Source organism: Coffea arabica, chromosome 3e, assembly GCF_036785885.1.
Source record: "Coffea arabica cultivar ET-39 chromosome 3e, Coffea Arabica ET-39 HiFi, whole genome shotgun sequence".
NCBI classification, from domain to species: domain Eukaryota; kingdom Viridiplantae; phylum Streptophyta; class Magnoliopsida; order Gentianales; family Rubiaceae; genus Coffea; species Coffea arabica.
In genome coordinates, this window is record NC_092315.1 from 2,337,608 (window position 1) to 2,353,713 (window position 16,106).

The 16,106-nt window shown below is 35.9% G+C and overlaps 3 protein-coding genes across 4 annotated transcripts; 1 reads left to right on the forward strand and 2 right to left on the reverse strand.

Moving 5' to 3' along the window:
• Positions 1 to 273: 273 nt before the first annotated feature.
• On the reverse strand, positions 274 to 7,854 carry LOC140038825 (putative E3 ubiquitin-protein ligase RF298). Of its 2 annotated transcripts, XM_072084261.1 has the most exons (4): positions 7,691 to 7,854; positions 6,077 to 7,412; positions 5,298 to 5,953; positions 274 to 1,018 (listed from the first exon to the last, which is right to left on the reverse strand). In XM_072084261.1, the coding sequence occupies exons 2-4, from the start codon at positions 7,404 to 7,406 to the stop codon at positions 476 to 478; spliced, it is 2,529 nt and encodes an 842-aa protein (XP_071940362.1). In that variant the 5' UTR covers positions 7,407 to 7,412; positions 7,691 to 7,854; the 3' UTR covers positions 274 to 475. The 2 variants fall into 2 exon arrangements, with proteins under 2 accessions (XP_071940362.1, XP_071940361.1); XM_072084260.1 differs by having other exon boundaries at positions 5,298 to 7,412.
• Positions 7,855 to 10,414: 2,560 nt separating this feature from the next.
• On the forward strand, positions 10,415 to 11,174 carry LOC113738170 (uncharacterized). Its single transcript, XM_027265390.2, has 3 exons — positions 10,415 to 10,653; positions 10,749 to 10,794; positions 10,911 to 11,174. Exons 1-3 carry the CDS (start codon positions 10,477 to 10,479, stop codon positions 10,964 to 10,966), a joined length of 279 nt encoding a protein of 92 aa, XP_027121191.1. The 5' UTR covers positions 10,415 to 10,476; the 3' UTR covers positions 10,967 to 11,174.
• A 615-nt stretch (positions 11,175 to 11,789) lies between these two features.
• Positions 11,790 to 13,736, reverse strand: LOC113738169 (peptide methionine sulfoxide reductase B5-like). The gene is made up of 3 exons (XM_027265389.2): positions 13,547 to 13,736; positions 12,110 to 12,266; positions 11,790 to 12,021 (listed from the first exon to the last, which is right to left on the reverse strand). The coding sequence occupies exons 1-3, from the start codon at positions 13,648 to 13,650 to the stop codon at positions 11,863 to 11,865; spliced, it is 420 nt and encodes a 139-aa protein (XP_027121190.1). The 5' UTR covers positions 13,651 to 13,736; the 3' UTR covers positions 11,790 to 11,862.
• Positions 13,737 to 16,106: the final 2,370 nt, after the last annotated feature.

Consider the following 16,106-nt stretch of genomic DNA (forward strand, 5'->3'; position numbering starts at 1 on the left):
GATCTTTGCAAACACCAGAATTTACACGTACAAACAGGTAAAACCAGGTGTGCAGAAGAATAAGATTATATTTTGCATTTGGCTGTAGAACCTTATATAAGTTTGTAAGGTTTAACACTAGAAACAAAAATTTGAAGGCAAGAATTCACTATTTCCTTCATTGCAAAAATTCAAGCTTACAATTTACAAGAAAGCAAAGCAAACATAATATTATGCAGAACCTGGCCTAGTTATAAGATAATATAACATTACAGAAATAATCAGGAGGAGAGAGACAAGCAAAGCACATTTATTGTTCAATCATGCAAAGGGGATACATCATTTACAACCCCATACTTGACACAGACTTTTCTTATGAGCAATTGTAAGTACTAACTTAATAGTCTTGATCGGGTTTATCCGAATGCATTTATTGTTTCAAAAAGTCCCACAAACTGTTACTTGGATAACTATTTAACACCCTCCCAAAAATACATTAAGCACAAGCATAACGTACACAAATACGCTGCTGGATTGGGCTCCTACAGGAAGGACAGTCCTCCATTCCCTGCTTCTCATGGAGCTCATTGCATGTTCTACACACAACCTGATGAGCACATGGTAGGAAGACTACAGACATCTCCTCTGACAGGCACATGACACACTCTCTTTCACGTTTAACATCTCCACCTCCAGAGTAGTCCTGAAAATCATTCACTACTTTAGAAATGTATGATATATGGGATTCCTTGGGCATTGGGGCATATGTAGAGTCTGTCAGTCTGCTTGCATAGTTTCCATCTATTCCCCTTTTAAGTGCAGCTATTTTTGAGGAGTCAGTCATCAATCTTAGCTTGGAAATTTCCTTTTCAAGCTTCTGGATATCATCTTTATGCTTGTGCAAATTGTTTTCTGCTTTTGATTTCATGGAATCCTCCTTGGTCTTCAATGAAACTTCAATTTTTTCTCTTTCTTTCTTTAGCAAACTGGCTTGTGCTAATAATTCTTCCTTCCTCTTGGCTTCCTGTCTCCACCTATCCTGTGATGTTTTGCTTTGTCAATTACAACATGCAAAAACAACCAGGAAAACCATCTAAAAACTAAAAATTTGGTTTCAAATGAAGTCTGCACAACTAAAGTTTGCTCTCATTTTTTATTACATCAAGCAGCAAAGAAATGCCAGTTGAAACTAAAAAGCAAAGCTATCATAGAGTTCAGACAAGTCTGTAGTGTTAAATACTTCTCTCCACAGAGACGATAATTCCCTTAAGAGTTTATGCTTACAGCAGTCTTGTGTCAGAAATAAATCCATTCCTAAATTTAAAGCTCATTCAGATATACTTCTCATAAGCCTAAAACTGGAAATTAAAACAACTAGGCAGGAAAAAGAGAATCAAAGTTTCGAAGCACTTCACTAATAGAAGGAAACCATGTCCAACAACGTGCTGAACGGGAATTAAATGCCGTTCAACTTGCATACTCCCTCCCCTCCAACCCCCAAAAGAAGGTGAAAAAGAAACAAGCTGTTTATAAAAGCTAATTGTTCTCAAAAGTTATCTTTGCATTGTGTTAGACAAATCAAACAGATGCATGTGTTATGACTTGTGTTGAAGTCAAAAAGGAACACAAACTACCAACTCCTAATATGAAACATAAAAGGAAGGACACTGGTGAAAACTTCCTTAGCTCAAAACCCACCATAATAAAGAAAAAAAGAACTGTGACACCACATCACATCAGCAGATGGTCCAAATTCAATCATACAATCTCCAAGGATTCCGGTTTAACCTTGACAAAGACAAAGAAAGCCAAAAAGAGGAAAACAATAAATAACAGAATACTTCTCAAATTTCCCCTATTATTTGCACTAACACATAGAGGGTTGTAAACTAGCAAAATATTTGCCAATAGCTAGTTTTCTTCAGACTCGTGAATGACAATTGAGAAAATGAACCGAGCTTGAGCTTGATACCAAGCTAATTAATTGAATAAGTGCAAATATATTGCCCACAGCTTTTCATGAATAGCCCATATTTGAGTTATACAAAAAGCAACTTATTCCAAACCAGCAGGTCTGCATAAACACATTCATTTTAGCATAGATATATTGCTATCGAAGGCATTTACTAGGTGGTAAAGGTATGACCACAATGAAGAATGACAATTCAACTCCAAATAGAGTGAACTGCACTGTCTGATATTAGGTCGATGCTTAGTTTAAAAAAGCTAAACTCCAGTCCAGTATTAAATTATGCAAGACAAGCTCTAAAATCAAGTACATTCTTTCATCAAACTCAGCATGTCTAGGGCAATACATGAGACACATTTCCTTAAATAGTGAGAGAGCTTTAACACTATTTCCTTTCAGTATCAAATATTTCTGAGGATTTTGACTTAAAGTGAATAATATACATATTTATCTCAGATTCATAACCTAATTTCTTTGTCAAGAAGTATTGGTTCACATATAGTAGAAGATTAAAGATTGACAAGTTTTAGCTCAAGTCTATCGGCCTCCATCCTAGGCCTTACTCCATGTGAATCAAGAAGAGGTTGAGTTTGAATATTGAATCTTCTTCAACAACTCAAGCATGAAGAAAACTTGAGGCCTATAAGCCATATTCAAGTTTGGCTCAAAAAATGGTTAAGTTCAGCTGGAATTTTGAAAGCTCAACTTTGTTAGGCTTGAATACAGCTCTTCTTCCAATTTTTTAATTTTTTTTCTCTCCCCTCCACCTAAGACCGTATGGTATGTAAACTCAGTTTCTCAAGGACTATGTATGAGACACTTCTACATAGTCTAAACTAGTAAGAGAGCTTTAAAACTATTTCCTTTTGAGGTCATTTATTTCTGAGGACATTATAACTTACAGTGGCAAATATACATATTTCTTAGAAATTCATAACCTAGTTTCTTCATTAAGAAGTATTCATTCACATATGGCAGAAAATTAAAGATTGACAAGTATGAGTTCAACATCCAACCTAGGCTCTTTACATTGAGTTGAGAAGAGCTAGAGCTGTTTCTTCAATTACTCAAGCACATATGACATTCAAGCCGAATTCCAGTTTGGCTCAAGTCAAATTCAAATTTTGAAAGCACAACTTGCATAGAATTGAATACAGCTCTTTCTCCAAGCCATTATTTCTTCTCTATAGAAGACCGTGTGATCTGTATGCCCAGCTTGTATAGGACTACAAATGAGACACTTTTACATGTTCTAAAATAGTAAGAAAGCTTTAACACAATTTCCTGTCAAGTATTCCAGAGAATATTTTACACTTAAAAGTGGTGAATATATGTATCTAGAACAATTTCTAGCGTTAATTTCTTCATCAAGAACTATTGTTTTACATATAGTAGAAAAGTAAAGATTGACAAGTTTGAGCTCAAGTCTATCGACCTCCCAAGTAAGCTCTTGCTCCCTATGAGTCAAGAGCTCAAGTTCGAATTATGAATTTTCTTCAACAACTCAAGCATGAAGCACACTTGAGGCCCACATCATATTCAACTTAATTCAAGTTCAGCTCCAATAATGCTCACAATGAGCTTGAACTTTGAAACGCCAACTTGGTAGGCTTGAATAAAGCTCTTTCTCCAAGGTAATTTTTTCCTTTTACCTAAGACTGTATGATTTTTAGACTCAAAAGGGCTATGTATGACACACTTTTACATGTTCTAAATAAGTGAGACAGGTTTAACACTAATTCCTTTCAGTGTCATTTATTTCTGAAACTTAATGTGGCAAATACCTGTATTCACTAAAAATTCCTAACTTAATTTCTTGGTCCAGAAGTATTTGTTTTCATATTGTAGTATATTCAAGATTGACAAATTTGAGCTCAAGTCTATTGACCTCCAACCTGGGAATTATATTCCCAGTGAGTTGAGAGATCTCAAGTTTGAACATTGAGTTGTCTTCAACAACTGGAGCACATATGACATTCAAGCCAAATATGAATTAAGTTGGGCAGGCTTGAATACAGCTCTTTGTCCAAGCCTTTTTATTCCTGCCATATGTTCCATAGACTCAGCTTGACTAGGGCTATATATGAGATGCTTTTACATTAACATAGTTAGAGAGCTTTAACACTATATCCTTTCAATGTCATTTATTTCTGAGGACATTATGAACTTAAAGTGGTGAGTATATGTATTTATTATAGCCTAATTTATTCATCAAGATATATTAGCTTACATATAAAAAGTTACAAGTTCAATCACATATCGACCTCCAACCTGGAGTCTTCACTCCCCATGAGGCATGAAGAGCTCAAGTTTGAATATCGAATTTTCTTCAGCAACTTGAGCATGAAGAAAACTTGAGGCCAACACAACATTCAATATGAACTCGATTTGGCTTGAATAATTATCAACTTGAGCTCAAATTTTCAGAGCTCAACTTGGATAGGCTTGAATACAGCTCTCTCTCTCTCTCTCTAAGCTTTTTTTTTTCTTCTGCATAAGACCATGTGATCCATAAATTTTAATGCAACTCCTATTTCTCTACAGAAGAAGGAAAACCTATACACATCCAATGTTAGAGTCAGGCCATATAATTCCTTTTACAGCTATAGTCCTAGCAAAAAAAAGGAAGGGTTATAGTACTAGTTCTATACGGTGACGGCTGCCATGTGATTATGCCTAGGAAATGACAGGTCCAGCGGTACTGTAGTTGACATTTATCCCAGGCCGGTTGGGAAAGTTGGAAGCTTTCCAGTCCTTGAACTGCCCCCCAGCTAATTCCTTCATACCAAAAAAGATTTACATGCTCAGGGTACTGATAGTTCCTTTTTGTTTCCCTTTTTGGATAAGTAACAGTATACATCAGCATTTGGCATCAAAGAATGTAGTGCAAAAAGACATACCTGCATGCTGTACAAAAGAAAACAAAATGGAAAGAAAGAGACTGAACACAATGCACCATCTGTACAGTGCATCAGAAATATAATTACAAGCAAAAAAGTGAAAGCAAAATTCTACAAAGGTTATTAGCTGAATCTGGGGATGCCTCTCATATCCGAAGAATATTAGAGTACTGTGCCTTTAAACTTTGCCAAAACTGGCAGTAGCATGTTTTCAAAAGCTATTTAACAAGGATTTGCATGTTCAATTTGCAATATTTTGCAATAAAAGAATATTTCCCGAAGTGGTTCCACCTGCCTCCAATCACATAAACAAACAAACAGGTCAAAATGTTCAAAGATTCAGTAGCACTGATATAATCTGGTTGCAAAGTTTAGTCATATTAGTGAAAGTCAGAAATATATGTTGCAAAAACTAGAAAAACTAGTCTGAACTCATGGCTAGAATCTACCTCGAGTTGAGCCCTAAGATCTTCAGCTTGCTCCAGTTTCTGTTTTAGCTGCATATACTTGCTCTTTTCAGCAGCCAGTTCCTCCTGAATCATGCCCTTCTGCTTCTCTCGTGATTGAAACTTCAACATATTCGCCTTCTCCCTTCTGTATACCTCCTCACAGTTAGCAGCTGTCTCAGCTGCACGTGACTTTGCCACTTCCATCTCCTGCCTCAAAGCAGCATTTTCAACTTCAAGTTTGCGCACAGTAGCATTGGCTCTCTCTACCTGGCTACTAGCTTTACACAAGGCATTCTCCATCTCCAATAGCTTCTTCATAGTGTTTTCTTCCAAATTTTGCTTCTCTTTCTTGAGCCGTTCAACTTCGTCCTTTTCTTGCCTGAGTGCCTTCAGCTCAGCTTTGTCCTTGCTTAGTCTACGAGCAGCCTGCATAACTTTTTGATTTGCCCACTCTGTCCACTCTTGGAGCTGATTTTGCAATTCGCGAACCCTTGGGACCAGCTTCAGAATCATTTCATCCCTCTTTTCCTCTGGAACTGAGTGGGGCAGGGACTCATCAACTGGCACTACACGATAACTTGAATTGGATATCTCAGCATCAGCTGCCATTGGACCGCAACTGCTTTTGGCAGGCAAAGAAAGAGATAGCTCAGTATCTGCACCAATTAATGCAGGTGAATCATTCGCTGTAGGCAATGAAGATTCAGCATTAGTAGATTCTACATCAGACTTAGATGATATAGAAACGCTGTTAGCAGCTCCCATGTTAAATACTGAACCTGAAGGGAACCCAACATTTGCCGAAATATTGTGATTCAAATTGTCTTGGGGCATTTCAACCCCAACTGCCTTGCCAATTTTGAAAATATTCCTGCTATTCACACCTGTAGATTCTGCTATAGGCCTTAGTTTTTTATCCAAAACCAGGCCACCAAAACCACTGAGCTTCCCTGTTCTCGAGCTCACTTTTGAACCATATGTTCGAGAGCTTTTATCCAAATGAAGGGACTTTTGTCTAAGTATATAATCTCTCCTGGTGAATCCAGACGCTTTTCTACTACCCACAAATTTTTCTTCTGAAACTGATGTTCCTGCTAAGCTAAAGGTTTTCTCAACAGCTGCTGCTGGAGAACTGGGGCGTTCTTTGTCTGGAGCAAGTCCATGGGCAACCAAGGAACCTTTCGACTTTAAACTTGAGACACCTGCTACTGTTGCTGCCTCAGAGTGAAAGGTATGTCCATAAGGATTTGCCATGTTTGTTGCCTCTGAAGGACCATTATGGGAACAACTGACAGAAGCGTCTGCATCAGATGTCAGCGACAGAGAAGCCAAATCACTAACTATATTGTTTGGATGATCACCTTCCATGGTGCAAGCATGAGATATATTCATGTCGGACACTAATAAGAACCACATTGCATCACCAGTGCTGAAATCAGGCTTCACCTCTCTTAGAAAGCAAACTGATTCTGCAAGCATGTAGTGCTCCAAAGCCATAAGATTGTCGAAGTCATACTCCCTCAAAGTATCAACATGCCTTCCACCTCGAAGATATGCTAAAGTGCTGTCCACTATGTTTGACACAGTATCCTTTGTCCCAAAGCATTGGCCAGACCTTGATACAGCATCGGTAGCAACTTTTTCACTATAACCATAAGCAACTATTTTCTTAATTGCAGTTTTCAGGTTTGATTCCAAGTTGCTCAAAACAAGTTCCTGTAACTCAGACTCGGTGAGATCATTCCATTGAGCATTGTGATCTGACTCGTAAGCTTCAACCTCCTCTCTATGCAAGCTCGAACCAACTTCAGATGGTCCTGCCAAACAAGACAGCCGGAGGTCCAGTTTTAAACCCTCCGATTGGTCTTGCTTTACACAGCAAGTTTCACACCCATTTGAAGGAGCATGACTCTGAACAGAATCAAACTTTTCAGCAGTAAACTCGTAAATTTTGCATTCACTTTGTGGTTCAGGGACAACCTTATTAGGTTCTGCCATTGGTGTATCAGCCCTGAATTTTCTTTTATTCCTACTCCCTTTCTCTTGAACGATCATCAATGATGATTCACTGGAAGCACCGCTACAAGCTTTCAGCACGGTAGATGCCATTCTTGACTGCAAAACAGAGCACCCAAAGATATAAAACCAAGAAAATTGACAAAACCAATGCATGTAAACAGAACCCAGATAAATTTCTCAATCAATTCAAATAAATTCAAATTGATATCATCAATCAAAAAACAACCCACAGATCAAATAACAATACAAGAGAATCGCAGAAAAATCAACCAAAAACCATGCATTCCAGATGAAGATCCCAACATTAACTCAATTGCTTATTTTGATTATTAAAAAAAAAGGTATCTTTCTGAGGTTTTTTGATTCAGACTTACCAGATTTCAGCTTGATTCTGTGTTGCCGCAGTCAATTTGGTTGATGTCAATCAATTGCATGAAGCTCTCGGAAAAGTGAGAGAGCTCTGGTGTTTTTTTTTTTTCTTTCCCTCCCCTCTCTCTCCTTTCTTGCTCCAATTTCCGGACAGCAATTCTGGCTGTATATTTTTTTTTTCTTGCCTTCTTTTTTCTTTTTTATTGGTTTATTAACCGGAGAAGGCACATGTGCCAATTGCCAGCATGGCTAACTATGGTTAAAATCCAAACAGTACTGGACCCCACCTACTTGCTTTAATTTTTGTTTTCTCCCTTCTTCAGTTATGGTTCCTTGTTTTTATCGCATGTATTTGCCTATTTGGGACTGACACCGGTTTATTTCCCTTCGCCTAATTTGGGATCAATACTTTTTTTTATTTCCCAACAAGAGTTCCCTTTGATTTTCTCAATCTATATTAGAATTATCGGATTTAATTTTGAGCACTTGTATTATTACAACAAATAAACATTTTTTCAACACCTAATGGAGTTTTGAAAATGGTAAGTTCACAATCCTCAAAATAGACCTTCATTCATTCTTTTTTGGATGGCAAAAGATACTGTACAAGTGAAATATGTTGAGATATCGTATTTAAAATACCTATTTATGACCTTCAAAATTAGTATCATTTTTCTTGGATTGATATATAGCGCTTGTAAATTTTCATCTTTATGCAATAAAGTACTTATATAGTATTCAAATAACATTTTTTTGATTATCAAGTTAAGAGGCACAGTATCCATTTCCAAATTAACATGATGTTCTAATTTTTTTTTATCCAAATGTTGAATTAGATTTATTTATGTTTATGCAACTCCAGTCCATCCCCAATATAAATAAATTGCCACAAATTATGTAAGTACATTATTACATTAGCTCTGCCCTTTTTCAAAACAAATGTACTTTTTATTTGGAGTTTGTTACACTTTTTTTTTTACCTAAGAAATTTGTTAGATATTGATGCACAATTCTTGATATGAACCAAACAACCCCTCTTGCATATGTAATCTCTTTTGGACTATTCCGATCGCATGTTACACACTTACACTTAGCCGTCAATGAAGAACTACGAAAATCTTACAAGCCTTAATTTCTCTTTTCTGCATTTTTTTAAACAGCAATCGGGCCTTATTTTCTATGAGTACTAACCTGGCTTCCCTATTTATAATTTTGTTGAACATTTTCTCCAATTACAAAGTAATATTAATGTATATTTGTTCTATTGTAGCACTAGTATCTACTGTATGATAAGAGTTACAAACGAATTGAATCGAATCGAATCGAACTTTGGTTGAGTCGAGTCGAGTCTGAACTTAATTCTAGTAAAATCGAACTCAAATTCGAACTCGACGAGTTTTCAATGTAAAACTCGAGTTTGACCCAATTTCGATTCGAGCTCGAGTTTGAATTTAAAAATAAAAAAATAATTATTTTATTTTTAAAAATGAATAAAATAATAAATTTTTAACGAATAATAAGATATTATAGACGTATAAGTAATTTTATTGTTAAAATAAAAAATAAATATATAAACATAATCAAGTTAACTCGCAAGCTAACGAAGTAAGTATTTTTGAGTTCAAATTCTACTTAATCAACTTGAACTCAAGCACCGAGATCGAGTTGAACTTTGATTCAAGCGATTCATAAGTAGCTCAACTCGTATTCAACCTTAAGTATGATATCTTTACGTTGGAGAGGTAAACCAAATATGAATGACATGACGCACAAAGGCCATCATGCTTTATTTCAATTAGCAAAGTAGTTTGGTTTGCCCAAAAAATTCAATATTTCATTCATTCAACCAAGCAATTCCATTTTCTAGTTGATTTTTTTTTTCAATTCATCAATTGAGATTTCGGGTTTTTTAATGACTATGATTAATTAACCAAATTGCGATTTCCAATATTTTTGTAATCAATAGCAAATTTGATTGAACAAATGGTCTATAGCTTCAAATTGAGTTATGGACCATAATATTGAAATATTCCTTAATTTCAAGAGATATGAATAATACCACATAAGAATAGGTGGAATTTTGAGTAATTAAATAAAAAAGTAAATTGAAATTGATGATGACCTCAAAGACATTATTCGCTTTAAGAAATGTTAGCTGAAAAAAATGCTAAATAAGAATTGGTGATTCATGTTATTTACCTTTAAGTATTATTGAACAAAATTTCAATTGATCCAAATAATTCACATTTGAAACTCACTTAGTAGATTCAAATAAAAATAAATTTTGTTATTGCCATTTACAAGTTTCTCAATTGGTAACTATTCGAGAATGACATTATAAACTTATCTCAATCGGTAATCTTTTTTTTTAAAAAAAATCTCAATCGGTAATCATTCGAGAATGGCATCATAAACTTTAACGTATCATTGTAACTTAATTTCTTATTTATAAGCTGGTTTGATGAATTATTAGTTTTTTTTTTTTTTTGTTGACACAGGGGTGTCCGGGTCAATCCTTACGGGGCCCGACTAATCCCTTGCAGCCCGGGCCCTTGATGAATTATTAGTTAGATGTGCACCGAAGAAAAAATGATTTAATTGACAAAACAATAGAAAAACAAGAAAATGAAAAGCCCAATACTAAAAAATTAAGGTTAAACAGAAAAAAAAAGGAAGAATAAAAAAAAAGAGGGTTTGGTTTGGTCAGCACTGGACACGAGGGAGAGGCTTAGAAAATTGAAAAGCTAACCAACTGTTAGCAAATTTTGACTTAACCGACCAACTAACCAACATGGACCCGCGACCAAACCCAAACCCGATTCCAACTCATCCGTCACCGTCAGAGCCACCACCACCACCACCATCACCGTCGCCATCGCCGCAAGTTCTCCACCAGTCCGACGCCGACGAAGACGACGAAAACGTCAAGCAGCTTCAAGAATGCTCTTCTCTCTACCTATCCTTACAGGTTCTGTACTTTTTACTTCTTTTTTTTTTTTTAATTTAAAATCTGATAAAATCTTAAACCCTAAACCCTAAAATTGATCAACTAAATAATTGCAGGATTGTCTTATCAAAAGTAACCGAAATTGGAAAGCTTGCCAAACAGGTGCTAGGCTTATTGTTATCATCCGATTGTTAAAGTTTCTTATTTTGTTCCTCTTTTTTTTTTTTGTTTAACTTTTTAATTATTTATGTTATTCATTTTATTTAAATCTTGAGCAGAAGTTCAAGCATTGAAAGAGTGCAACGAAAGAAGAAAGAGTAGCAAAAAGAAATGAGGATGACGCTGACGATGAGGAGCTGGTTCATTTAAATTTTTCTTTTTTATGAAATGAGTGACCAAAGGATTTAATTGAAAGGGTACACTTCATTCTTCAGTGCAGTTTTTGGATCATTTTTTGTTGAGTTTTTGTGATGGATGAGTAATTCTTTGTTTGGAATATGACATTTATACAAGGAGAAGAAATGAAAAACTATTGAAACTAATTGTATTCAATTATGGACAAAACCAATGAAGAAAGACAAATTTGTGGAATAACATTTTCCTTAATTTGTTTTTTTTTTTCTTTTGTTCTCTGTGTATGATTATATACGAAGCTCCTCATTGAAGAAGACCTTCAGAAATGAAAAGCTAGCAGCTTTTTTCTCTTTTTTTTTTTTTTTGAAAAATTCCATCAGTTCTGCTGAAGTAATTGAGTTTCAGAGTTAGGATGACCTTTTGGAATTTACATGCTAGAGTAAATTTTGTTGTTGCTACACTATTGTGTTTTGAGATGAGGAAATTGGATAGTGGGATCCCAGTTCCTATGATGACAAATGCAATCTAAGAACTATATTAGTTACTTCAATCACAACGTCTAAGAATCTATGAAAGCATGAGCTTTCTCAATTGTACTCTTTTTTAAGTTCCCTACATGGCATCTTGCGTGTGGTTCTATATAAAATGGACTTTATTTTTGGGTAAACAAAGCAAAGATAGCAGCAATGGCAAAGAAGCCAAGTGCTAGATCAGGATGAAGATATGCTAGGAGGATAGCTGATAACATACTACGAAGGAAGAGCATAGAAGATAAGGAACATGTGCAGAAGAAACACAACAAAGAAGGATAAGTTTCGTATGTTTAGAAGCATGCAGTCTCATATTACATCGCACAGAGACTAGGCTATTACACAATCAAGCAGAAGAATTTGCAGGGATGAACTTGACCGAGATGCTATTGACACAGTGTCGTTCGTCTGTGGGAGTCTTGTACCCCTCTCCTTTAAAAACATGACCTAGATGTCCACCACAAGCAGTGCAGGTAATCTCTGTCCTCCTTCCATCTGGATCTGGCTGAGAAGTTTCCATTTCATTTTAACGTTTAGCAACATGTGCATGGAGCTGGAAGGGTTAATGACAGACAATAGTTAGCATCACTCACAGAGCGGGTAATAGCCCCTGGGAAACCTTCATAGAAAGCAGGCCAACCACAGCCGGAGTCGAACTTTGTTGTAGATTTATAAAGTGGCGTTCCACATCCAGCACAGTTATACACCCCTTCACCAAAAAACTTATCGTATTCCCCAGTTCCACGCAATCTGTATATCATTGCATTGTGTCAGCAAAGCATAACCCAAGCCAATGTCAAGAACTGAGGGACGTAACATTGTCCAAGTCTCCATTGCAAGCTGGATATGCATCTGGCATGTTGGAGTATTCATAAGATCTATCTCCTCTTTCTCTAGGCAAGGGCCACTTTGAAAGTATTGGCTCGTAGACCATTATAAAACTAGGCAGCAAGCACAGGTCGTCAGCATAGAGAGAAGAACATTTCAAAAATGTCTCCACATCTTACATTCATCCAGTGCCGCTGCATTAGCTACTGGTGCTGAAAAAGCTTTTACCACTAATTTATCAGTATTGATTTGTAGACAGGTCGTCAGCATAGAGAGAAGAACATTTCAAAAATGTCTCCACATCTTACATTCATCCAGTGCCGCTGCATTAGCTACTGGTGCTGAAAAAGTTTTTACCACTAATTATTTATCAGTATTGATTTGTAGATATTCTGGTACAACCAATGCATTTTAAGGAGTAATTTTCTTGCTTCATTCTAACCCATATATGGCTCCTGTATTGTGCATTCTATTCATCTTTACATTCTATTCAATTACGCTTTTGGCTTAATCTTTCTTATTCCCTGGTTTAATATAGAAGAAGTGGAAACCTGAATCATAACATGCTGAAGGTTTCGACACAAGTAGCTACTAAATTACAGAGAGTTTTATCTTAGGCTATTAGGCTGGTAAAAATGTCATCAATCCAGCACATAGACCTGCTCCCATTTGGCCAACCTCCTCAGCCACTCAAATAAAACAGTTTAATAATAAAAATAATTGAACACAAGGTTCCCAGCCCCTATAATCAGAAAAGCTATGATCCTGTTAAAGTCCTCCATTAGCTACAGGCTATACCACAAAGTTCTTTTTTTTTTTTTCCCGGTGGAAAAGGGGGAGGGAATGGGGGCACTCTTGCACGATAAAAACAGAAGAAAGATGTGGAAGGAATATCATCATTTGCTGAGCAAAACCATGATATCAAAATTGTAAACAAATTAAGCAACATTAATTAGAAACCTGGTCCATAGTAACAGTGAAAAATCCAATTATCACATGCCAAAAAGATCAAGATTATTAACAGGATTAATCAAATAAAGCACAAGGTAAGTGAAAGTCATCCCATTTAAGTCAATAACATCATTTAAAAGATACAAGAAAAAGCAAAGCAAATACTTCTTGTTTCAGTAAAGTGACCAGTCTTTTATCCATGCCCAGAATACTGAAATGAACAAGAGACATAAAGAATGTGTGGAAATTACTCGGTGCCCTTTTGGCGAAGGATGTGGAACTGTTCAGGGGTGAGAATGGCCTGCCATTCCTCCTCTGATTTGTGAACTGAAGTGGGCGTTGCTGCTGCTGCCATGGCTCCTCACGGCTTCGCTTTCCGATGAATCTAGACAGGTTCACTTTCGGACAATGAGGGGAGATTAGGAACAATTGGGCAGTTAATATATTTGTGGCTGAAATGCATGTGGACAGATTAGTGGACTCAGGGGGGTTCTATGGGAAATATCAGCATTTATACACAGGTCCCCAAGTATCTGGGATTTTACGAACCATTTTGGAATGATGATTGTAGTCATACAAGTACAATCACTTATGCACAATGTACAGTTCGTTCGAACTTCAAAGGGCTTAAACTTTTATTTGGCTTGTTGTCTTTAGAATGTAGATTTTGTAGAAACTGATTATGGGAAAAAAAATATTGAGAGTAATCGAATTAGTTAAAGCTATTGCTGATAAATTGTTAATTTTTAAATTTGTTGTCTATTGAAAAAATCTAAAATTACGTGCAAAAGTAAATAAAATTACCAATAAAAATACTTGTCCAAAATCAGTTGAAAATAATTAAACCACAACAAGCATGCGACTGTTCGCCATAGTCCATATTAAGCATATTTTTTTTTTTGAATTTTCCATTATGGGTCTGTTTGGTTGGACATCGAAGTTATTTTCCTGGAAAATCACTTCATTCTCCATAATTTTCCAGTGTTTGGTTATTAAGTTAAAATATTTTCCAAATTCCTTTTTTCATAATTTTTCGGTGTTTGGTTTGTCAATAAAAATATTTTCTGATATGTTTGTTGATATGTTGCAAATATTTTTCTACTCTCAAAACATTCATTTCATTACAAGTTAATTTTAGTTTCTATCCATTATAATCATATTATCATTTCTATAAAATATTTATTCATATTACACCATGAATTCTTAAATGAAATTATTAATGATACTAATGAATTGGATGGGAAAGAAGAGTTAAAAATCAAACGAAAATCTAGCTGAACACTATTTTTTATTGGTATAGTATCAAGTCATTATGTTGTTCCTTTGAAAAGGGAGAAAAACCTAAATGCAGAGAATTCTATATTGGAATATAAACCAAGAATTCAGCTTCAGAATCAAAAACCTTATTCATGGTACAGAATTAGAACCATGGTACATACAAGCACTCTAATCAAGCCTAGAGTGACTCAAATCCCACTTTTCTTACTTGTGTCAAAAACCAGCCGAGCCATATCAATCTGGCCAGACAAAACAATAGACATGGATCAAAGATTGCTGAACAAATTCAGTAGAATCAAAACCAAATTTACATATGTGGGCATGTGTTCCTTTTTGTTCCTTTCCCACATTCCAACGGAAAATCTCGATTAAACCCCTTGAGCGAGAAGGGGAATGTGTAGTTATCTGGTTTCACGTTCTTCTCTAACATCTTCTTGTACAAAACAATTGCATATTCAGGATAACAGGTTTGGGAATAACCCTTTATCATTATTGTATTCCAGAGGAAGACATCTGGTTCGAGAATTGTTTCAAATACGCGGCGAGCATAATCCATGTCACCAGCATCTTTAGCGCAACTAAAAGAAATGATTTTTGAATACGCTGAAAGGTCTAAAGCTAAGCCTTTCTGGATAGCTAGGGAGTGAATTTGCTTAGTTGGTCCAGGGTTTTGCTGTTTTGGAAGAGATAACCCAGATTTTGATGGGCTCCTGGAGCGGTATGCAGGCTACGAATTGGGTAAGCGGTAGAAACTGAGATAAAATAAATAGTCTTTTTGACTTCTCGATTGTCCACAAGAGAGGACAAATGGTCTTTGTTGGAGATGCCGCCGGCGAAGAAGGGATTTGTTTGCTGATGAGATGTCGCTGGAGATGGTCTGCCGAAGAAAAGATTGGTTTTTTATCGATGGTTCCTTGCTGGAGGCTGTGAAAAGAAGACTGCTTTACGAAAGGAAAATAACTTCACAACAATGATAGATAATGAAGTTATTTTCCTCCGTGGGTGTAACTTATTTTCGGTCAGAAATTATTTTTTCAAATTAATTGACAATCAAATAATGAAAACTATGAAAAATATTTTTTGAAAAACCTACCCAAACAAACAGACCCTATATGATGCAAAATTGATGTTGCATTTTCTTAAGAGTGTTCGTGATTTGATAACGATTTTATTAAGCCAACTAATCCAAACTACAAATGTAATGAAAAGTGTGAATAGGTGAAATTCGAATCAATTCACAATCTAAGGTGTTGAAATCAGCATTAAATGAAACCTTGAGCCTAACAGAATGAAGAGTACCACCAATTCTCTTCCATGTGAGATCTAAGATGGGCCAGAAAAGCCCAAAAAAATTGGGTTTTGTAGCCAACGACTGATGCCTTACAATGGAAAAAAGCTCACTATATATATATATGTATACATATATGTGTGTGCGTGCGTGTTTGTGTGTGTACATTCATCATCCGAAACGACAGCGTTTGATGTGGCGCAACCTCCATAAAGGAAAATTTCTTCTTCCCCCCAAATTAAATA

Excerpts from the sequence above, each read along its gene's own strand:
- LOC113738169 (XM_027265389.2), bottom strand. The coding sequence starts at position 13,650 with ATGGCAGCAGCAGCAACGCCCACTTCAGTTCACAAATCAGAGGAGGAA. Across the intron at positions 12,267-13,546 it reads CTTCGCCAAAAGGGCACCGA|ATTGCGTGGAACTGGGGAAT; the intron begins GTAATTTCCACA and ends AATGATATACAG. Across the intron at positions 12,022-12,109 it reads CAGGGGCTATTACCCGCTCT|CCAGATCCAGATGGAAGGAG; the intron begins GTGAGTGATGCT and ends GAAACTTCTCAG.
- LOC113738170 (XM_027265390.2), top strand. The coding sequence starts at position 10,477 with ATGGACCCGCGACCAAACCCAAACCCGATTCCAACTCATCCGTCACCG. Across the intron at positions 10,654-10,748 it reads CTCTCTACCTATCCTTACAG|GATTGTCTTATCAAAAGTAA; the intron begins GTTCTGTACTTT and ends AAATAATTGCAG. Across the intron at positions 10,795-10,910 it reads TTGGAAAGCTTGCCAAACAG|AAGTTCAAGCATTGAAAGAG; the intron begins GTGCTAGGCTTA and ends AATCTTGAGCAG.
- LOC140038825 (XM_072084260.1), bottom strand. The coding sequence starts at position 7,406 with ATGGCATCTACCGTGCTGAAAGCTTGTAGCGGTGCTTCCAGTGAATCA. Across the intron at positions 1,019-5,297 it reads ATCTTAGGGCTCAACTCGAG|GATAGGTGGAGACAGGAAGC; the intron begins GTAGATTCTAGC and ends AAAACATCACAG.